General features: G+C 30.5%; 1 protein-coding gene across 6 annotated transcripts in view; it reads left to right on the forward strand.

Annotated features, from left to right (window-relative positions):
- LOC101892073 (diuretic hormone receptor) overlaps nt 1–24,235 on the forward strand; it is a 129,941-nt gene that overhangs the window by 102,160 nt on the left and 3,546 nt on the right. For 5 of the 6 annotated variants that reach the window (XM_059125804.1, XM_059125800.1, XM_059125803.1 and 2 more), the window contains 4 exons: nt 8,516–8,626; nt 17,566–17,751; nt 17,831–17,955; nt 20,422–20,472. In XM_059125804.1, the coding sequence (XP_058981787.1) occupies nt 8,516–8,626; nt 17,566–17,751; nt 17,831–17,955; nt 20,422–20,472 (473 nt within the window). The remainder of the gene's footprint in view (nt 1–8,515; nt 8,627–17,565; nt 17,752–17,830; nt 17,956–20,421; nt 20,473–24,235) is intronic. The other variant, XM_059125805.1, reaches the window with a different exon arrangement.

The following is a 24,235-nucleotide window of genomic DNA, read 5'->3' on the forward strand; positions in this document are numbered from 1 at the left end:
TATGAGTCAAATTGAAAAAATCGCATGCGATAAAAATATGGAAAAATTTAAAAATGTCACAAAATACTACAAAATCTATATCAACATAATTATTGGCATCTTTTAATGCGATTTTTTCAGATTTTATACGTTTATGCCAAGAGGGCACTCTGAATTGACAAACTTTGTCAAAATTGGTCCAGCCATTCTTGAAATATAAGCATTCTAGCTAACATCCACTTCCTTTCTAAATATATCGGACATATATTTCGCTATATATATCCGATATATTTACTATCGACATCTACGTAACGGTCAGAATTGACCTGTTTGTCTATTTGAGATTTCACCGGGATTAAAAATATTCGCGGTTTAATGGAAAATTTTACTTTTATGGTTATTATCATACCAAAATTTTACTTTAAGGTTATGGTCTCTTTCACCCACTAAACATTACCCGATGACCATCAAAATTGGAAGACTTCTGCCCTAAGTTCTAGCCCCATGCTAAGTTCCGCTTCGATTGGTCTATAATTGCGACCTGTAGAGCTACTGCAAAATCAGGAAATTTTTCAGTTTTTGGTCCATTTCAAACCCTAAATGTTATGTAATCATTTCCAAAAGCAATAGGCTTCTATTATGGCCCTACCCCCTCCTCCATTTAAAATTTCGTGAAGATCGGGCCATAATTAGGACCTGTAGAGTGATTACAAATTAACATGGACAGACGGCCTGACGGACGGACATATATGGCTAGATCGACTCATCTCGGCAAGATAGCAAGATCCATATATACTTTCCTATGTGGGAAACCAATATTTCGAGGTGTTACACAATTTTTGGCCCAATCAAACTTATAATACCCCCAACACATAGTGTCCCATATCCATCTCAGGTTTCTGGTGGAGGGAAATATTTAGATATGGCAAGTTGTAAGGAATCGCTGATTTGTTTCGCAAGATATGACAGATAAAAGTTTTGAAAATTGTGACCCCTTGTGGGTGATGTACCAGAAGGGGTTCTCAGATATAGATGTCTCAGATGTACCAAGTCTGAATGGAATCAGATGTTAATTTCGCATTTTATGAGCTTTATGGATATTCAAAATTTTGTAGGGGAGGTACCAGAAGCAGTTGACCAATGTATCCCATCTTCATAGCAGATCTTGTGTTAGTAGAAAAAATGATACATGTAAAATATGAGGGGAACTGGATGCTTATTTCGCATTTGATGATCACTTTAGTAATTCAAAATTTTGACCCTCTTTGGATGAGGTACCAGAAAGAATGGTGCGATCTCTACCACCTTCATAACAGATCATGTGTAGATGGAAATATTACGATGTACCAAGTCTGAATGGAATCAGATGTTAATTTCGCGTTTTATGAGCTTCATAGCACTTTGTGGGGGAGGTACCAGAAGGAGTGCACCGACATTTTGTAAGAGTTATAATTATTCAACATGTTGACGCTTTGTGAGGAGGTACTCAATGCATTGGCCCGATATTGTCCATTTTCGCGCCTGATCTAGCACTGATACAAATATTAGGATTTGCAAAATTGCAACAAAATCGGATTATTCTTTCTCTTTCTGTGCAGTAAAATATTTTTTCTCTGAAAATTTCGATCTTTAGTATGGGAGGTACCAGAAGAAGTAGATCGATGTTGCCCATCTCCGAACTCAATCTATGTTTGATAATAATATTACAATGTACCAAATGTGTCCACCGCCCAGACAGACAGACGGACGGACATCGCTAGATGGACTCCATATGTCCTGAACTGGATTTGGTCCAAAGAGACCTAGGGTCTAAAACCGTTATTTCGATTACGTTTGGTATCAAATGATATCAAATGATATCAGCCATACGGCTGAGGGTATAATAATATATGTTGCGATTAGGAGATCTCTATCCAATTTAGAAGAAAAGCTCCATGGAGGATATTAACCTTTTTCCTCAAAAATAAAAGGTCTCTCCCACTTTCAACCTCCCATTAAACTTTTATGCTCTTCATTAATTTCCTCAATAAATTGAAATTACTTGGCCAGACTGGAGAGGAAATTCAATTAAAATTAATGCTGCCAGATTTAAACAAAATCATACAACCGTTGCAACAACAACAACAATAAAAGCAACAACAAAAACAATAACAGGACCATAACTAACAAAATCCCATGCATTCGAAATAAATCAAATATTAACTGAGTCGAGCTAGTTACTCGAGTTGCAAAGAGGCACAGTGGGGACAAAGACCCTGAAAATAAGTCTGACTTTTTTAAATAATAATATTTCATAAGGAACCCTCAAAACAACAGACGTGGATTTTTAAAATGATATTTTCGAAGGGCACTCAGGACGGTACGTGGATTCGGATCTGTTAACGTTGAGTTCTTACAGATTATTTATGCAAGACCAAACATGTATGAATTTTTCAAAGAAAATTTTTTAAAAAAATCATTTTTTTTTTTTCAAGCACTAACAAAGTTGGATTTTTTCAAAAATAATTCAAATGGATTTTTTTTTTTTTTTTGAAAACATTTTTGAAAATTATTTTTCAAGGGCGACATGTAGATTTCAAAAAAATCCTCAAGGATTGAAAAAAATGTTCATGAGAATCGTGGACGAAAATAATTTTATTTCAAGGGCCAACAAATGTAAATTATTTAAAGAAAAATTTTATTTAAGGACGACATGTGGACTTTAATAAAAATCTTCAAGGTTTAAATAAATGTTCATTAGAATCGTGGACTAAATTTGATTTAAAAAAAGGATCAACAAATGTGTATTTTTTAAGAGAATATTTTTTTTTAATATTAAATATTATAATAAATATTAAATTATTGCTTCAAAACTCCATGTTTCGTCTTTTAACATTTTTTCTAAATAATTCTCATGTCGTCCACGATTCAGACGTACATTTATTTATTTTTTATCGTTCTTGAAAAAAACTATTTTCGATTCTATTTTTAAATCAATTTGGTCCTTGTAATATAATATTAAATATTATAATAAATATTAAATATTATAATATATAATATTATATTATAAGGACCAAATTGATTTAAAAATAGAATCGAAAATAGTTTTTTTCAAGAACGATAAAAAATAAATAAATGTACGTCTGAATCGTGGACGACATGAGAATTATTTAGAAAAAATGTTAAAAGACGAAACATGGAGAAAATAGTTTTTTTCAAGAACGACAAAAAATAAATAAATGTACGTCTGAATCGTGGACGACATGAGAATTATTTAGAAAAAATGTTAAAGGACGAAACATGGAGTTTTTAAGCAAGACTTTTCAAGGACAACACCAGGATTTTTAACAATTTATTTTCAAGGACGAACAGACTACCAAACGAAGATTTCTGAGTGTTTTTGTTTTCATGGAATGGGGTTTAAAAGAATATTTTTAAGCCGAGCTTTTCAGTGGCGAACGTAGTCTTTGAAGGACAACACGAACAGATTAACAATTTTGAGAGTTTTTTTTCCTGGTACTGGCGTTTCTAAGTTTGCTTACTTTCATCGAAATAAGGAATTTAGGACCTAGGTCTCTTTGGACCAAATTGAGGGGTCCGTCCGCCCGTCTGGCTGGTGAGCACGATAAGGGAAGAGAAGTATCCGATTTGATCCAAACATAATATCGTTATAGTATTATCAAACTTATATTGAGCTGGAAGATGGGCAATATCGGTCCACTCCTTCTGAGGCCTCCACGGCAAAAGATCTAAATTTTCACAGGAAATAATTTAGCTTCTTGAACAAAAAAGGATCATCCAATTTTGTGCAATCTTTGCAAATCGCAATATTTTCAGTCAGTGCTATGTTAGGTGGGAAAATGTGTGATATCGGCCCACTACATAAAGTACCTCTCCCATAAAGGGTCAAAATTTTGTATAATTGAAAAAAAAAAACAAAAATTTGAAGCTCTAATGAAATATAAAATAAGAGATCAATTATTTCTGCCATGGCAAGATCTGGTATGAAGAACGGATATTTCGTTCAACCCCTTCGTCCACACAAAGTCTCAAAAGGTTGAATAAGCAAATCCATTATAAAACGCATATTGAGCATTCGATTCTTTTAAAACATCAAACATTTAAATTTTTTCAACTAACACAAGATTTGCTGTGAAGTTGGGATATATTGGCCAATTCCATTGGGTACTTCTGCCAGAAAGTCTCAAAAGGTTTAGTAACCAAACGCCCAAAAAATTCGAAGTAAGCATCCGGTTCTTCTCAAATTTCACACATCCCAATATTTTTGCGCTACTCAAGATCTGTTGTAAAGATGATAGATATCGGTCAATTTTCAATATTGATATCTGTAATAACTTATTATTAACGTATTCTGCAATTTTTTTCAATGTTGGTATATTTAAATCTTGCAGCTAAATATGTTATGCGAATATGAAATCTATCCGCCCACTCTCTCTCTCCCTCCCTTGCATAAAATGTTCATAAAATTTTAAACAAATGTTTAATTTTCTTTAAATTTTCCACATCCCAATATTTTTAATGGGAATCAAATAATTTGTGAAAATGGAATACTTCGGTACCTCACGTACATTTCAACATATTCCAAAAATTATCATATATCTCATATAAGGTGAAGGAAATATTCCATACAGGTTTACGAAAATATTTTTAAATCGACAACGGAATGACTTAAAAAAAATAGAAAACTTCAAGGACTCCCTAAAAATAGTGAATATTTAAAAAAAATAATTTTGAATTATTTACAAATCTTTCACTGTCCCAGAGAAATGGAAATTGTTTAGAGGTTTTGTAATCCATTACATGTCTAGCTTTTTTGCACATTGAAGTAAACATAGCACTCACACACATCAGCACACACACTTGTTTACATCCATGCACATCCTATGTGCCTGTGTGAAATCAATGTCGTTATCCCCCTTGCGGATAAAATACAGGCAATATTCCAAAACCGTTTCGTTTCGTTGCATTTTTTTTTTACTCGAACTCACACCCTCCACCGTATGGGGGGTATATTAAGTTGGTCATTCTATCTGTAACATCTCGAAACATAAATAAATCCCCCAAATTGACCTATAAATGGGGATATTTTTAAAAGTATTTTAGAAGGATTAAAAACGAACCTTGTTTTTATTTTCAAATATTTTATCAGACAGTATTGAACTTGCATTTTATTATGTCGAAGACCAAACTTGGATTTTTTAATTCAGGGTGAGATGAAAAAACTGTAACCAACTTCAGACTGCTGTCAATTCCAAGGCACTTGTCCGACAGCTGTTAAAATTATTCCAGTGTCAGCTCATTATATTGTTTACAAGCGTACAGAAGCATTTTGGTGAGAATTTTCCAGGAAAAAAGTTATTCGTGATGAAATTCAAGCGTGATAGTGTGATTTCTTTATATTTGGCTGGAGAACCACAAGTGGCTATCGTTAGAGCACTCCAGCATTTAAATGTGAATAAATCTTTTGTGTCTCGTGGCACGATACTGGTAGCGAAGCCCGACGTCAAGGAAGTGGAGGGAAGAAAACAACAACATCATCAGAAATGGTTCGAAAAGTAAGGAAGTGACTTGATCGAAACCCGCGTCGCCGTGACTGAAAAATGGCTCGTGAGCTGGACATATCGCAATATTCCATTCGGTTAATATTGAAAAATGAGCTCGGGATAAAGCCATTGCAATTCCAAAAAATGCAAGAACTTTCACCGCAAGAGAAAGAAAATAGACTCAAAAGTGCTAAGGAGTTGGTTGCTTCGCTTGGCCGAAAGGGGTGAACTGCCGAATTTAGGATTTCCGATGAGAAAACATTCGTTGTCCAACAGTTTGCAGACAAACTAAAGATGTGCACCATCGGTTGGCCACCAGAACTCAAGCGCCGGCCACGGTGATGGTGTGTATCTCCATAACAGCCGATGGTCGCTCTCCGCTTGCATTAATGGACCGTGGCATCAGAATTAATGCCGAATTTTGTCGCGAAAATATTCTGGAGGGTGTAGTAAAGCCTTGACCACATAAACCACATAAAGAACCAAACAAACGTGGATTTTTTTAAGAATATTTTTTCAAGGACCAAACAAACGCGGATTTTTAAAGAATAATTTTTCAAGGACCAAACAAACGTGGATTTTTTAAGAATATTTTTCGAAGGACCAAACAAATGTGGATTTTTTTAAGAATATTTTTTCAAAGACCAAACAAACGAGGATTTTTAAAAAATATTTTTTCAAAGTCCAAACAAATGTGGTCTTTTTGAAGAATATTTTTCCAAGGACCAAACAAATGTGGATTATTTTAAGAATATTTTTTCAAGGACCAAACAAACGTGGATTTTTTTAAGAATATTTTTCAAGAACAACACAAGCGTGGATTATTCTAAGAATATTTTTTTAAGGACCAAACAAACATGGATTTTTTAAGGAATATTTTTTTAAGGACCTTCGGACAAATAAACATGGATTTTTTTAAGGACCTTCAAACAAATAAACTTGGATTTTTTAAGAAAATTTTTTAAGGACTTCCGATAAATAAACTTAGATTTCTTAAAGAATAGTTTTAAAGGACTTTCCGGCAAATAAACGTTGATTTCTTAAAGAATAGTTTTCAATGACCTTAAGACAAATAAACTTGGATTTTAAAAAAAAAAATGTTTTTCAAGGACCTTCGGACAAATAAACGTGGTCTAGGTGGTACTACATGTGGTATGTTGGAGGCTATTAACAGTTCGACCCGGTCGAACTTTGCTACTTTTTTTCTTGTTTTTTTTTTCTCTATTGCATTTTTAAAACTTCATTCATTTCGATGGTGAATCGATGTGGAAATGTGGATGAATGTGGAAATTTAAATCTGATGGGTTGTTATTGTTGTTTGTTGTTCACTCTTCAATTCTCTTCATGCCATGGCAGTTTGGTGTTAGAGCAAAATAGCTATGAGTGTTAAATGCAAACAGCCATGGCAGAATGTCGAAATATATGTACATTCATGTGTGTTATTTATATACGATTGGATGAATTGGGGTGTAATGGTAAGGACAGCAAATTGACATGGATGGAGAAAGGTGGATACTTTTAAAGAAACAAATTTTCAATTATTTCCAAGACGAAATACTCTGTTCTTTTTATATGTCGAACTCATTTTGATGTTGATATTTGGAAGATACCAATCCTTCTTATTTTCAATATTATCCAAAAATTGCAAAGAATTGCTTTTCATATGTGTATTTGTGCAGTTGTGTCTTTCGACCCACCCCAACGTCCACTTAAATATGCAATCATAAATAACAAATACCGTTTCCAGCTGGTGAACAGCAGGAACTCTTAAACTCTTTTCAAATATCTCGGGGAAATTGTTAGATTTTAATTTGTGAACTTTTAAAGAATAATTGGAAAATTACGAAAACTTTTTTAAGAATTTTGAGAATTAAATTCAAATGGTTTGGAAAAATATATAAAATAGAAGAGAATCTAAACTATAGGAGAAGAAAATTACAGGGTGAGATAACAAACTGCAACAAAATCAAACGCCATGATTTTTACATTTTTTTAAAACTTAATTAAATGAAAGCAAAAAATGTCGGAAATAGCATCAAATTTTAGAATAAGATTAGATTTGTTCGAATTGGTTTCCTTTGGCACGAATTATAGCCTTCAAACCGCCAATGAAGCCGTCACACGCTGCCCGAATGTTGTTCTGCGATCTTTCGGCCCATTGCCGGCAAAGGGCTTGCTTGAGATGATCGATACTTTGGTATTTTTAGTGCCAACCTTGCTTTCCAAAATACTCCGGACACAATAGTCCAAAGGATTGGTATCCGGAGATTTTGGTGACCATTGTGCGTTGGAAATGAATCGAGGAACCTCATTTTGTAACCATTCTTTAATAGCGATTGTTCTGAGTCCTGTTGGAATGTCCAAGGCCTGCGGCCAAAATGTTTGCGTGCCCAAGGCTTTAATACACCCTCCAGAATATTTTCGGGATAATATTCGGTATTTATTCTGATGCCACGGTCGAGGGCGACTATCGGCTGCTATGGAGGAGAGCAACCATAGGCGGAGAACGACCATCGGCTGTTATGGCGTTATGGCCCCATGACCGGCGCTTGAGTTCAGGTGGCCAACCGAAGGTGCACATTTTCAGCTGAACTCTTTGGCAAGTAAACACGATTATTTTCCTTACTTACAAACTGCTGGACAACGAATGTTTTCTCATCGGAGAAAACCAAATTCAGCGGTTCGCCACTTTCGGCCAAGCGAAGCAACTATTTAGCTCTTTTGAGTCTATTTTCTTTCTGTAATAATTTGTAATAATTTTTTTTCTGGAAAACTCTCACCAAAATGCTTTTGTACGCTTGTAAACAATATAATGAGCTGTCACTGGAATAATCTTAACAGCTTTCGGACGAGTGGCTTAGAAATGACAGCAGTCTGATGTTGGTTACAGTTTTTTCATCTCACCCTGTATATTTATATGGGAAATATATGAATGTGGAAGTAATGTGTGTTCTGTATTTAAAAAAAAATATATTCTTTTCCTTTTTTTCCAGTTGGATGTTGAATGTCCCTGGATGAGCGAATCTCACATAGACTGGATATTACAGGGTCCAACGTCGTTGGTGTTAATTTTGAATTTATCCTTTCTCCTGAGGATTATGTGGGTAAGTGGGTTAAAGTGGTGCGGTGCCGACCATAATAATGTCATACTGTCCTCCAAAAATATAACCTTTTAATTTTTGATTTTGACTGGCATTTGCTCTATATTTACGCCCTCTGTCGAGCTGATATATATTCAAATATTTTTTCATGGACCTTCAGACAAAAAAACGTGGATTTTTCAATGAATATTTTTTCAAGGACCTTCGGACAAATAAACGGTGATTTTTTTATAGAATATTTTTTCAAGGATCAATAAACGTAGATTTTTTAAAGAATAATTTTTCAAGAACCAATAAACGTGGATTCTTTAAAGAATATTTTTTCAAGAACCAATAAACATGGATTTTTTAAAGAATATTTTTTCAAGGACCTTCCTTCAAATAAACGGTGATTTTTTTAAAGAATATTTTTCCAAGAACCAATAAACGTGAATTTTTTAAAGAATATTTTTTCAAGAACCAATAAACGTGGATTTTTTAAAGAATATTTTTCCAAGAACCAATAAACGTGAATTTTTTAAAGAATATTTTTCCAAGAACCAATAAACGTGAATTTTTTAAAGAATATTTTTCCAAGAACCAATAAACGTGAATTTTTTAAAGAATATTTTTTCAAGGACCTTCCTTCAAATAAACGTGGATTTTTTAAAGAATATTTTTTCAAGAACCAATAAACGTGGATTTTTTAAAGAATATTTTTTCAAGAACCAATAAACGTGGATTTTTTAAAGAATATTTTTTCAAGAACCAATAAACGTGGATTTTTTAAAGAATATTTTTTCAAGAACCAATAAACGTGGATTTTTTAAAGAATATTTTTTCAAGAACCAATAAACGTGGATTTTTTAAAGAATATTTTTTCAAGAACCAATAAACGTGGATTTTTTAAAGAATATTTTTTCAAGAACCAATAAACGTGGATTTTTTAAAGAATATTTTTTCAAGAACCAATAAACGTGGATTTTTTAAAGAATATTTTTTCAAGAACCAATAAACGTGGATTTTTTAAAGAATATTTTTTCAAGAACCAATAAACGTGGATTTTTTAAAGAATATTTTTTCAAGAACCAATAAACGTGGATTTTTTAAAGAATATTTTTTCAAGAACCAATAAACGTGGATTTTTTAAAGAATATTTTTACAAGAACCAATAAACGTGGATTTTTTAAAGAATATTTTTTCAAGAACCAATAAACGTGGATTTTTTAAAGAATATTTTTTCAAGAACCAATAAACGTGGATTTTTTAAAGAATATTTTTTCAAGAACCAATAAACGTGGATTTTTTAAAGAATATTTTTTCAAGAACCAATAAACGTGGATTTTTTAAAGAATATTTTTCAAGAACCAATAACGTGGATTTTTTAAAGAATATTTTTTCAAGAACCAATAAACGTGGATTTTTTAAAGAATATTTTTTCAAGAACCAATAAACGTGGATTTTTTAAAGAATATTTTTTCAAGAACCAATAACGTGGATTTTTAAAGAATATTTTTTCAAGAACCAATAAACGTGGATTTTTTAAAGAATATTTTTTCAACGACCAATAAACGTGGATTTTTTAAAGAATATTTTTTCAACGACCAATAAACGTGGATTTTTTAAGAATATTTTTTCAACGACCAATAAACGTGGATTTTTTAAAGAATATTTTTTCAACGACCAATAAACGTGGATTTTTTAAAGAATATTTTTTTCAACGACCAATAAACGTGGATTTTTTAAAGAATATTTTTTTCAACGACCAATAAACGTGGATTTTTAAAGAATATTTTTTCAACGACCAATAAACGTGGATTTTTTAAAGAATATTTTTTCAACGACCAATAAACGTGGATTTTTAAAGAATATTTTTTCAACGACCAATAAACGTGGATTTTTTAAAGAATATTTTTTCAACGACCAATAAACGTGGATTTTTTAAAGAATATTTTTCAACGACCAATAAACGTGGATTTTTTAAAGAATATTTTTTCAACGACCAATAAACGTGGATTTTTTAAAGAATATTTTTTCAACGACCAATAAACGTGGATTTTTTAAAGAATATTTTTTTCAACGACCAATAAACGTGGATTTTTTAAAGAATATTTTTTCAACGACCAATAAACGTGGATTTTTTTAAAGAATATTTTTTCAACGACCAATAAACGTGGATTTTTAAAGAATATTTTTTCAACGACCAATAAACGTGGATTTTTTAAAGAATATTTTTTCAACGACCAATAAACGTGGATTTTTTAAAGAATATTTTTCAACGACCAATAAACGTGGATTTTTTAAAGAATATTTTTTCAACGACCAATAAACGTGGATTTTTTAAAGAATATTTTTTCAACGACCAATAAACGTGGATTTTTTAAAGAATATTTTTTCAACGACCAATAAACGTGGATTTTTTAAAGAATATTTTTTCAACGACCAATAAACGTGGATTTTTTAAAGAATATTTTTTCAACGACCAATAAACGTGGATTTTTTAAAGAATATTTTTTCAACGACCAATAAACGTGGATTTTTTAAAGAATATTTTTTCAACGACCAATAAACGTGGATTTTTTAAAGAATATTTTTTCAACGACCAATAAACGTGGATTTTTTAAAGAATATTTTTTCAACGACCAATAAACGTGGATTTTTTAAAGAATATTTTTTCAACGACCAATAAACGTGGATTTTTTAAAGAATATTTTTTCAACGACCAATAAACGTGGATTTTTTAAAGAATATTTTTTCAACGACCAATAAACGTGGATTTTTTAAAGAATATTTTTTTCAACGACCAATAAACGTGGATTTTTTAAAGAATATTTTTTCAACGACCAATAAACGTGGATTTTTTAAAGAATATTTTTTCAACGACCAATAAACGTGGATTTTTTAAAGAATATTTTTTCAACGACCAATAAACGTGGATTTTTTAAAGAATATTTTTTCAACGACCAATAAACGTGGATTTTTTAAAGAATATTTTTTCAACGACCAATAAACGTGGATTTTTTAAAGAATATTTTTTCAACGACCAATAAACGTGGATTTTTTAAAGAATATTTTTTTCAACGACCAATAAACGTGGATTTTTAAAGAATATTTTTTTCAACGACCAATAAACGTGGATTTTTTAAAGAATATTTTTTCAACGACCAATAAACGTGGATTTTTTAAAGAATATTTTTTCAACGACCAATAAACGTGGATTTTTTAAAGAATATTTTTTCAACGACCAATAAACGTGGATTTTTTAAAGAATATTTTTCAACGACCAATAAACGTGGATTTAAGAATATTTTTCAACGACCAACGGATTAATATTTTTTCAACGACCAATAAACGTGGATTTTTTAAAGAATATTTTTTCAACGACCAATAAACGTGGATTTTTAAAGAATATTTTTTCAACGACCAATAAACGTGGATTTTTTAAAGAATATTTTTTTCAACGACCAATAAACGTGATTTTTTAAAGAATATTTTTTCAACGACCAATAAACGTGGATTTTTTAAAGAATATTTTTTCAACGACCCAATAAACGTGGATTTTTAAAGAATATTTTTTCAACGACCAATAAACGTGGATTTTTTAAAGAATAGTTTTTCAACGACCAATAAACGTGGATTTTTTAAAGAATATTTTTTTCAACGACCAATAAACGTGGATTTTTTAAAGAATATTTTTTCAACGACCAATAAACGTGGATTTTTTAAAGAATATTTTTTCAACGACCAATAAACGTGGATTTTTTAAAGAATATTTTTTCAACGACCAATAAACGTGGATTTTTTAAGAATATTTTTTCAACGACCAATAAACGTGGATTTTTTAAAGAATATTTTTTCAACGACCAATAAACGTGGATTTTTTTAAAGAATATTTTTTCAACGACCAATAAACGTGGATTTTTTAAAGAATATTTTTTCAACGACCAATAAACGTGGATTTTTTAAAGAATATTTTTTCAACGACCAATAAACGTGGATTTTTTAAAGAATATTTTTTCAACGACCAATAAACGTGGATTTTTAAAGAATATTTTTTCAACGACCAATAAACGTGGATTTTTTAAAGAATATTTTTTCAACGACCAATAAACGTGGATTTTTTAAAGAATATTTTTTCAACGACCAATAACGTGGATTTTTTAAAGAATTTTTTCAACGACCAATAAACGTGGATTTTTAAAGAATATTTTTTCAACGACCAATAAACGTGGATTTTTAAAGAATATTTTTTCAACGACCAATAAACGTGGATTTTTTAAAGAATATTTTTTCAACGACCAATAAACGTGGATTTTTTAAAGAATATTTTTTCAACGACCAATAAACGTGGATTTTTTAAAGAATATTTTTTCAACGACCAATAACGTTGATTTTTTAAAGAATATTTTTCAACGACCAATAAACGTGGATTTTTTAAAGAATATTTTTTCAACGACCAATAAACGTGGATTTTTTTAAGAATATTTTTTCAACGACCAATAAACGTTGGATTTTTTAAAGAATATTTTTTCAACGACCAATAAACGTGGATTTTTTTAAAGAATATTTTTTCAAGACCAATAAACGTGGATTTTTTAAAGATATTTTTTCAACGACCAATAAACGTGGATTTTTTAAAGAATATTTTTCAACGACAATAAACGTGGATTTTTTAAAGAATATTTTTTCAACGACCAATAAACGTGGATTTTTTAAAGAATATTTTTCAAGGACCAATAAACGTGGATTTTTTAAGAATATTTTTTCAACGACCAATAAACGTGGATTTTTTAAAGAATATTTTTTCAACGACCAATAACGTGGATTTTTTAAAGAATATTTTTTCAACGACCAATAAACGTGGATTTTTTTAAAGAAATATTTTTCAACGACCAATAAACGTGGATTTTTTAAAGAATATTTTTTCAACGACTACTAAACGTGGATTTTTTAAAGAATATTTTTCAAGGGCCAATAAACGTGGATTTTTTAAAGAATATTTTTTCAAGGACCAATAAACGTGGATTTTTTAAAGAATATTTTTTCACGGACCTTCCTTCAAATAAACGGTGATTTTTTTAAAGAATATTTTTCCCAGAACCAATAAACGTGAATTTTTTAAAGAATATTTTTTCAAGAACCAATAAACGTGGATTTTTAAAGAAATTTTCCAAGAACCAATAACGTGATTTTTTAAGAATATTTTTTTCCAAGAACCAATAAACGTGAATTTTTTAAAGAATATTTTTCAAGAACCAATAAACGTGAATTTTTTAAAGAATATTTTTTCCAAGAACCAATAAACGTGAATTTTTAAAGAATATTTTTTCAAGGAACTTCCTTCAAATAAACGTGGATTTTTTAAAGAATATTTTTTCAAGAACCAATAAACGTGGATTTTTTTAAAGAATATTTTTTCAAGAACCAATAACGTGGATTTTTAAAGAATATTTTTCAAGAACCAATAAACGTGGATTTTTTAAAGAATATTTTTTCAAGAACCAATAAACGTGGATTTTTTAAAGAATATTTTTTCAAGAACCAATAAACGTGGATTTTTTAAAGAATATTTTTTCAAGAACCAATAAACGTGGATTTTTTTAAAGAATATTTTTTCAAGAACCAATAAACGTGGATTTTTTAAAGAATATTTTTTCAAGAACCAATAAACGTGGATTTTTAAAGAATATTTTTTCAAGAACCAATAAACGTGGATTTTTAAAGATAAACGTGGATTTTTTAAAGAATATTTTTTCAAGAACCAATAACGTGGATTTTTTAAAGAATATTTTTTCAAGAACCAATAAACGTGGATTTTTTAAAGAATATTTTTCAAGAACCAATAAACGTGGATTTTTTAAAGAATATTTTTTCAAGAACCAATAAACGTGGATTTTTTAAAGAATATTTTTTCAAGAACCAATAAACGTGGATTTTTAAAGAATATTTTTTCAAGAACCACGTGTATTTTTAAGAATATTTTTCAAGAACATAACGTGGATTTTTTAAAGAATATTTTTTCAAGAACCAATAAACGTGGATTTTTTAAAGAATATTTTTTCAAGAACCAATAAACGTGGATTTTTTAAAGAATATTTTTTCAAGAACCAATAAACGTGGATTTTTTAAAGAATATTTTTTCAAGAACCAATAAACGTGGATTTTTAAAGAATATTTTTTCAAGAACCAATAAACGTGGATTTTTTAAAGAATATTTTTTCAAGAACCAATAAACGTGGATTTTTTAAAGAATATTTTTTCAAGAACCAATAAACGTGGATTTTTTTAAAGAATATTTTTTCAAGAACCAATAAACGTGGATTTTTTAAAGAATATTTTTTCAAGAACCAATAAACGTGGATTTTTTAAAGAATATTTTTTCAAGAACCAATAAACGTGGATTTTTAAAGAATATTTTTTCAAGAACCAATAAACGTGGATTTTTTTAAAGAATATTTTTTCAAGAACCAATAAACGTGGATTTTTTAAAGAATATTTTTTCAAGAACCAATAAACGTGGATTTTTTAAAGAATATTTTTCAAGAACCAATAAACGTGGATTTTTTAAAGAATATTTTTTCAAGAACCAATAAACGTGGATTTTTTTAAAGAATATTTTTTCAAGAACCAATAAACGTGGATTTTTTAAAGAATATTTTTTCAAGAACCAATAAACGTGGATTTTTTAAAGAATATTTTTCAAGAACCAATAAACGTGGATTTTTTAAAGAATATTTTTCAAGAACCAATAAACGTGGATTTTTTAAGAATATTTTTTCAAGAACCAATAAACGTGGATTTTTTAAAGAATATTTTTTCAAGAACCAATAAACGTGGATTTTTTAAAGAATATTTTTCAAGAACCCAATAAACGTGGATTTTTTAAAGAATATTTTTTCAAGAACCAATAACGTGGATTTTTTTAAAGAATATTTTTTCAAGAACCAATAAACGTGGATTTTTTAAAGAATATTTTTTCAAGAACCAATAAACGTGGATTTTTTTAAAGAATATTTTTTCAAGAACCAATAAACGTGGATTTTTTAAAGAATATTTTTCAAGAACCAATAAACGTGGATTTTTTAAAGAATATTTTTTCAAGAACCAATAAACGTGGATTTTTTAAAGAATATTTTTTCAACGGATCAATAACGCGGATTTTTTAAAGAATATTTTTGCAAGGATCAATACAACGTGGATTTTTTTTAAAGAATATTTTAATAAACGTGGATTTTTTAAAGAATTTTTAATAAACGTGGATTTTTTAAAGAATATTTTAATAAACGTGGATTTTTTTAAAGAATATTTTCAAGAACCAATAAACGTGGATTTTTTAAAGAATATTTTTTCAAGAACCAATAAACGTGGATTTTTAAAGAATATTTAATAACGTGGATTTTTTAAAGAATATTTTAATAAACGTGGATTTTTTAAAGAATATTTAATAACGTGGATTTTTTAAAGAATATTTTAATAAACGTGGATTTTTTAAAGAATATTTTAATAAACGTGGATTTTTTAAAGAATATTTTAATAAACGTGGATTTTTTAAAGAATATTTTAATAAACGTGGATTTTTTAAAGAATATTTTAATAAACGTGGATTTTTTTAAAGAATATTTTAATAAACGTGGATTTTTTAAAGAATATTTTAATAAACGTGGATTTTTTAAGAATATTTTAATAAACGTGGATTTTTTAAAGAATATTTTAATAAACGTGGATTTTTTAAAGAATATTTTAATAAACGTGGATTTTTTAAAGAATATTTTAATAAACGTGGATTTTTAAAGAATATTTTAATAAACGTGGATTTTTTAAAGAATATTTTAATAAACGTGGATTTTTAAAGAATATTTAATAACGTGGATTTTTTAAAGGATATTTTAATAAACGTGGATTTTTTAAAGAATATTTTAATAAACGTGGATTTTTTAAAGAATATTTTAATAAACGTGGATTTTTTAAAGAATATTTTAATAAACGTGGATTTTTTAAAGAATATTTTAATAAACGTGGATTTTTTAAAGAATATTTTTTCAAGGATCAATAAACGCGGATTTTTTAAAGAATATTTTTTCAAGGACCTTCAGAAAAATAAACGCGGATCTTTAAAAATATTTTAAGAACCTTTGAACAAATAATCGTGGATTTTTTAAAGAATATTTTTTCAACGATCAATAAATGCGGATTTTTTAAAGAAAATTTTTGCAAGGATCAATAAACGTGGATTTTTTAAAGAATATTTTTTCAAGGATCAATAAATGCGGATTTTTTAAAGAAAATTTTTGCAAGGATCAATAAACGTGGATTTTTTAAAGAATATTTTTTCAAGGATCAATAAACGTGGATTTTTTAAAGAACATTTTAATAAACGTAGATTTTTTAAAGAATATTTTTTCAAGGATCAATAAACGCGGATTTTTTAAAGAATATTTTTTCAAGGATCAATAAACGTGGATTTTTTAAAGAATATTTTTTCAAGGATCAATAAACGTGGATTTTTTAAAGAATATTTTTTCAAAGACCTTCAGAAAAATAAACGCGGATTTTTAAAAAAATATTTTAAGAACCTTTGAACAAATAAACGTGGATTTTTTAAAGAATGTTTTTTTCAAGGATCTGTAGACAAATAAACTTAAATTTTTTTAAAAATATATTTTCTCACTTCCGCTATCGGCTACAACATTTCACAACACTGCCTTTCACATTGACACTATCAGCTCGACACATATTGTTGCCACATTTTAAGTTACACCTGAACAGCATTCTTTAGCCGGTCGGTTACATGCCGGATATTGAAAGCAGCTCCTGCCACCTAGGAAATTTCCTGTTTCGTTTTCTTGCTTGTTTATCATTACCGAACAGCATTCAAGCAAAACATGCCGATGACATCCTTTTTTTTAATTTTTTATCTTGATTTCTATTTTTTCCCTTCTGTTCGTGATGTGCGGCTGTTGCAGGTGTTGATCACAAAACTACGCTCGGCCAATACCTTGGAGACGCGACAGTACCACAAGGCATCGAAGGCATTGCTGGTCCTCATTCCTCTGTTCGGCATTACCTATCTGCTGGTGTTGGTCGGTCCCGAGAAGGGCATTAGCGCCAATGTTTTTGATAATGCACGGGCGTTTTTAATTAGCACACAAGTGAGTGGAGATTTTGAACCAAATAAAACGGAAACAAAAAATAATCAAAATTCTAATTTGTTATGGTTTTTCATTGCAGGGCTTTTTTGTGTCGCTTTTCTTTTGTTTCCTCAATTCGGAAGTACGCCAAACGCTGAGGCATCGTTTCAACAGGTGGCGCGACCGTCGCAATTTGAGCCATGGCAGTTCACAGAGGAATCGCAGGTAATATTGTCCTTGCCGCACACTCAAACACACACACATGAACAAATGCTCTGCCCTTTGCCCCCCGACCCCATCACAATTGTAATCGACCTCCCCTCCACCCCTGAAAGTTGTCTCTGAAAATTTCCAGAGACATTCTTGTGTTATGCGTTAGCTTTTTTTTCCAAACATGGTAATTAGTTTGTGTTTTATGTCGTTGTTTTTGTAAGCCTATTGTTGTTGTTTTCGAGACAACAACAAGAACTAAATTATAAACTAACATTTTTGTTGTTGTTTTCCCAAAATGCAATTTCATTGTTGCCTTAACTAATCAAAATTATTGCCAGTTTTCATTTGAGGGATTTGTAGGACCCAAGGTAACATATTTAAAAATATTTTTTTAAGACCAAACTTTGACTTTTTTAAGGACGAATCGAATAGGATATTTTTTCAAGGACCAAACGTGGATTTTTTGCAAAATATTTTTTCAAGGACCAAACGTTAATTTTTTAAAGAATAATTTTTGAGGATCCAACGTCGATTTCCTCTGGACCAAACGAGGATTTTTTGCAGATTTTTTTAAGGACAAAACATAATTTTTTTCAGGACCGAACCTAATTTTTTTTAATATTTTTTTAAGAAACAATCGTAGATTTTTTCAGGAACAAACGTGGATTTTTTAAAGAATATTTTTTCAAGGACCAAACGTGTTTTTTTTTTAATGACCAAACGTAGATTTTTTAAGGACCAAACCTGGATTTTTTAAAGAATATTTTATTAAGGACCAAACGTATCTTTTTCAGGACCAAACGTGGATTTTTTAAAAAATAAATTTTTAAGGACCAAACGTTGATTTTTTCATTACCAAACGTGGATTTTTAAAGAATAAAGGATCAAACGTGGATTTTTAAAGAATAAAGGATCAAACGTGGATTTTTTATTTTTTTATTGACCAAACGTAGATTTTTTCAGGACCAAACGTGGATTTTAAAAGAATATTTTTTCAAGGACCAAATGTAGATTTTTTCAGAACCAAACGTGATTTTTTTAAAGAATATTTTTTTAAGGACCAAACATAGATTTTTCAGGACCAAACGAGGATTTTTTTAAAGAATATTTTTTCAAGGACCAAACGTAATTTTTTTCAGTACCAAACATGGATTTTTGAAAGAATATTTTTTCTAGGACCAAACGTAGATTTTTCAGGACCAAACGTGGATTTTTTAAAGAATATTTTTTCAAGGACCAATCGTAAATTTTTTCAGGACCAAATTTGGATTTTTGAAAGAATATTTTTTCAAGGACCAAACGTAGATTTTTTCAGGACCAAACGTGGATTTTTTAAAGAATATTTTTTCAAGGACCAAACGTAGATTTTTTCAGGAACAAACGTGGATTTTTGAAAGAATATTTTTTCAAGGACCAAACGTAAATTTTTTCAGGACCAAACGTGGATTTTTTGAAGAATATTTTTTCAAGGATCAAACGTAGATTTTTCAGGACCAAATGTGGATTTTTTAAAGAATATTTTTTCAAGGACCAACGTAAATTTTTTCAGTACCAAACTAGGATTTTTTAAAGAATATTTTTTCAAGGACCAACGTAAATTTTTTCAGTACCAAACTAGGATTTTTTTAAGAATATTTTTTCAAGGACCAAACGTGGATTTTTTAAAGAATATTTTTTCAAGGACCAAACGTAGATTTTTTCAGGAACAAACGTGGATTTATTTAAGAATATTTTTTCAAGGGCCAAACGTAGATTTTTTTAAGGACCAAACGTGGATTTTTTAAAGAATATTTTTTTAAGGACCATACGTAATTTTTTTCAGTACCAAACTTGGATTTTTTAAAGAATATTTTTTCTAGGACCAAACGTAGATTTTTCAGGACCAAACGTGGATTTTTTAAAGAAAATTTTTTCAAGGACCAAACGTAAATTTTTTTAGGACCAAACGTGGATTTTTTGAAGAATATATTTTCAAGGACCAAACGTAGATTTTTTCAGGACCAAACGTGAATTTTTTAAAGAATATTTTTTCAAGGACCAAACGTAGATTTTTGTTGGACCAAACGTGGATTTTTTAAAGAATATTTTTTCAAGGACCAAACGTAAATTTTTTCAGTACCAAACTAGGATTTTTTTAAGAATATTTTTTCAAGGATCAAACGTGGACCAAACAAAATTTACATTTTCAATGTTCAAACGTGGATTTTTTAAAGAATACTTTTTCAAGGACCAAACGTAGATTTTTTCAGGACCAAACGTTTTTGGGAGTATTTTGTTTTCAATATATTTCAGTTCTGTAATCCTTTTTAATTGCAACACTGTTTCTATGTTCTACTAACCCTGTAACAATCCAATACCCTACATAGAAAAATGATGTCTCCTTAAAAAACGCTTTTAAATTTCAACACTGACAGCAAATCACTCATTTATTTGTGTGCTTCCCTCTCTCTTTCCCCTCTTTTTTTCGTTTTTGAACAGGAGTCGTTTATCCAAAGACTATTCACAGAGGTCCCGAACGGAGAGTTCACGGTAAGTAGACAACAGCAACGCCATGAGGAAAGTAGTGCAACATCATCTTCATCAGCATTGCCAGGAAAAAGTATTCAAATTTAATCTCTTCTCTCCTTAAAAAAAAGAAACAAATAATGATGTCGAAGAAGAGATGTGGAAAAATACCAACTTTACAAAACTGTTCTTTTTATTGCTAATTTAGTCACTGCTCCGCATTGTCCATCTTTCGTTCATTACCCGTGGCTTCATTTCATTTTCATTCACTCATAATTTGCTCAGCAATAAATTTGCACTTTAAACAGCTCTGCGGCACGTTGCACGACGTCCTGCATGTTGCAAGTTGAGTTTCCATTTTCCTTCGTCGACGTTGGAATTTTCCTTTTCGTAGTTGTTATGTATTGTTTAATTAATCACTTGTACTAACTAACTAACTCTGCTGTACACCCACCCTAACAAACACACACACTCTCACATCGATGCAGTGTCTGAGCAGGGACCCTCATTCGAAACAAAAGAAAAAATTACATTCCACTTCTTGAGTAGTTGTTACACAGACAATGGAAAAAAACAATACAAAAAAACAAAGAAGTGGGTTTTTTTAAAGAATTATTTTTCAAGAACCTACAGACAACCAAATGTGATTTAAATATTTTTTAGAATACTTTTCCAAGGTACTTGCGACTAAAACACTCAGAGGCCATTAAACGTTGATTTTTTAAAAAATATGTTTCAAGGACTCAGAAGCCATAAAAAGTGAATTTTTAAAGAAAATGTTCAAGGTATCAGAGACCATTAAACGTTGAAACTTACAGGATATTTTTCTAGGACTCAGAGGCTATTAATCGTGGATTTTTTTAAGAAAAATGTTCGAGGTATCAGAGGACATTAAACATGGAAATTTAAAGGTTATTTTTCAAGGGCTTAGAGGCTATTAAACGTGGATTTTTTACAAAATGTTTTTTAAGGACTCAGAGGCCATTAAGCGTCGATTTTCATAAAAAAAATATTTTTCAAGGACTAAGAGGCCATTAAAAGTGGATTTTTTAAAAATATTTTTAAAGGAATCAGAGGCCATTAAACGTGGATTTTTTTAAAAAAAAATATTTTTAAAGGACTCAGAGGTCATTAAATGTTGATTATTTAAAAAATATTTTTCAAGGACTCAGAGGCCATTAAACTTGAATTTTTTAAAAAATATTTTTCAAGGACTCAGAGGCCATTAAATAACGATTTTTTAAAAAATAGTTTTCAAGGACTCAGAGGCCATTAAACGTGCATTTTTTAAAACCATATTTTTCAAGGACTCAGAGGCCATTAAATGTGCGTTTTTTAAAAAAATATTTTTCAAGGACTCAGAGACCATTAAACCTGGATTTTTTTTCCAAAATACTCCAGACATAATTGTCCAACGGATTGGTATCCGAAGATTTTGGTGGCCATTGTGCACTGGAAATGAAGCGAGGAACCTCATTTTGTAACCATTCTTGGGTGGCGCGTGCAGAGTGCGATGGTGCTGAGTCCTGTTGGAATGTCCTAGGTCTGCGGCCAAAATGTTTGCGTGCCCAAGACTTTAATACACCCTCCAGAATATTTTCGCGATAATATTCGTCATTTATTATTATGCCACGGTCGATTTATACGAGCGGAGAGCGACCATCGGCTGTAATGGCGGCCCATACCATCACAATGGCCGGCGTTTGAGTTCTGGTAGACAACCGAGGGTGCACATTATCAGCTGACCTCTTTGGCAAGTAAACACGATCATTTTGCTTGTTTACAAACTGCTGGACAACGAATGTTTTCCCATCGGAGAAAACCAAATTCGCCACTTCACCACTTTCGGCCAAGTTAGGTCTTTTGAGTCTATTTTCTTTCTGTGTAAGTTCCTTCGGTGTATGTTCTTGCACTTCTTGGAATTTCAATGGCTTTACCCCGAGCTTATTTTTCAATATTTGTTGAATGGAATATTGCGATATTTTCAGATCACGAGCCATTTTGGCTCTTGGGTTTCGATCAAATAGCTTTCTTACTTTTCGAACCATTTCTGTTGATGTTGCTGTTTTCTTCCGTCCACTTCCTTGACATATGTCGGGCTGCGCTAACAGTATCACGGTAAAGAGCGATGTTACGAGACACAAAATATTCATTCACATTTAAATGCTGGAGTGCCCTAACGATAGCCACTTGTGGTTTTACAGCCAAATATAAAGAAATCGCACTATCACGCTTGAATTTCATCACGAATAACTTTTTTTGTGGAAAATTCTCACCAAAATGCTTTTGTACGCTTGTCAACAATATAATGAGCTGTCACTGGAATAATTTTTACAGCTGTCGGACGAGTGGCCTAGAAATGACAGCAGCCTAAAGTTGGTTACAATTTTTTCATCTCCTCCTGTATAATTGAATTTACATCCATTCCAGAGCTTTCCTCTCTTGTATCATATTTAAGTTTCACTTTGATTTAAATCACCCAGAAAAGCGCGGCATGAAAACCTGGACAACTTATATATAACTATAAAACTTTTAGTTATAGTTTTGCGAGAGACGAGGACGTGTTTTGTGGTGATCACTGTGTAGCATAAAGGCAGGATTCTATAAAGGAATACAAAAGAGGCGAGACATTTTTGATAGTATTTAAAGGAAATCATGATTATGGAGGGCAGGGTCCTTTTGCCACCATTTTTGGAATAGAGATACAAATCCTGATCTAAGGAACTCAGCAAGGAAATTTTTTACGGTCTCATACTTTTGTTTAATTTTCTTTTTTTTTTTTCATCTACTTGTCAAAATGCATTAAAAAAATCAACACGTTATTATATTCCATTCTGCCTTCATCTGGTCTGGATACAGACAAGCAAATATCTATGTGTGTGCACACATTGCCATACCCGCCGCATGCTTACTTTATAAAATATTTATGCGATATTCTTGTACTTGTTGTTAGTTAACCATTAACAAAAAGAAAAAAAAGTGCAGCAAAATTAAACAAAATCCGCAACACCAACTACTACTCTATGCGTGGTGTGGTGTGACAATGTTGAAAATCCTCCAGCAGATGAGAGAGAAAGAAAAATCATATTTACAGATTCCATTAGACTTGACATGGCGGGTGGGGATTTGTGTTGCTGTAATCCGATTTAGCAGGAGGTTTTGTTAATTTTTAAAAGAAAATTAAGTAAAAAAATTGTAATTTTTTTAAGAATTTCTTCAAATACCATCAGAATAACAGAAGTGGAGATTTTCCAAATAATTTTTTAATGAGCATTGGGCCAACAAATGTGGATTTTATTTATTTATTTTATTTTATTTATTTAGTATTTTTTTTTTTTTTTTTGAGATAATTAATTGCTATCAAAGTCATAACCTTGTTACAAGTCTATGGAACAACACGGATCATCTGCCATAATCGGATCAAATGCCATAATTTTTATTTTATTTTTTTAATTTTATTAAGTGAAAGCAAAAAATGTCGGAAATAGCATCAAATTTTAGAATAAGTTTAGATTTGTTCGAATTGGTCACATTTGGCACGAATTGTGGCCTTCGAACGGCCAATGAAACCGTCACACGCTGCCCGAAAGTTACTCTGCAGTATTTTGGTTTATTTCCGGCGAAGCGCTTGCTTGAGGTGATCGACACTTTGGTTTTTTTTAGTGCCAACCTTGCTTTCCAAAATACTCCCATCACAATAGTCCAACGGATTGGTATCCATAGATTTTGGCATCAGAATAAATGCCGAATATTATCGCGAAAATATTCTGGAAGGTGAATTAAAGCC

The sequence above is a fragment of the Musca domestica genome, unplaced genomic scaffold (assembly GCF_030504385.1).
Source record: "Musca domestica strain aabys unplaced genomic scaffold, Musca_domestica.polishedcontigs.V.1.1 35, whole genome shotgun sequence".
NCBI lineage: Eukaryota > Metazoa > Arthropoda > Insecta > Diptera > Muscidae > Musca > Musca domestica.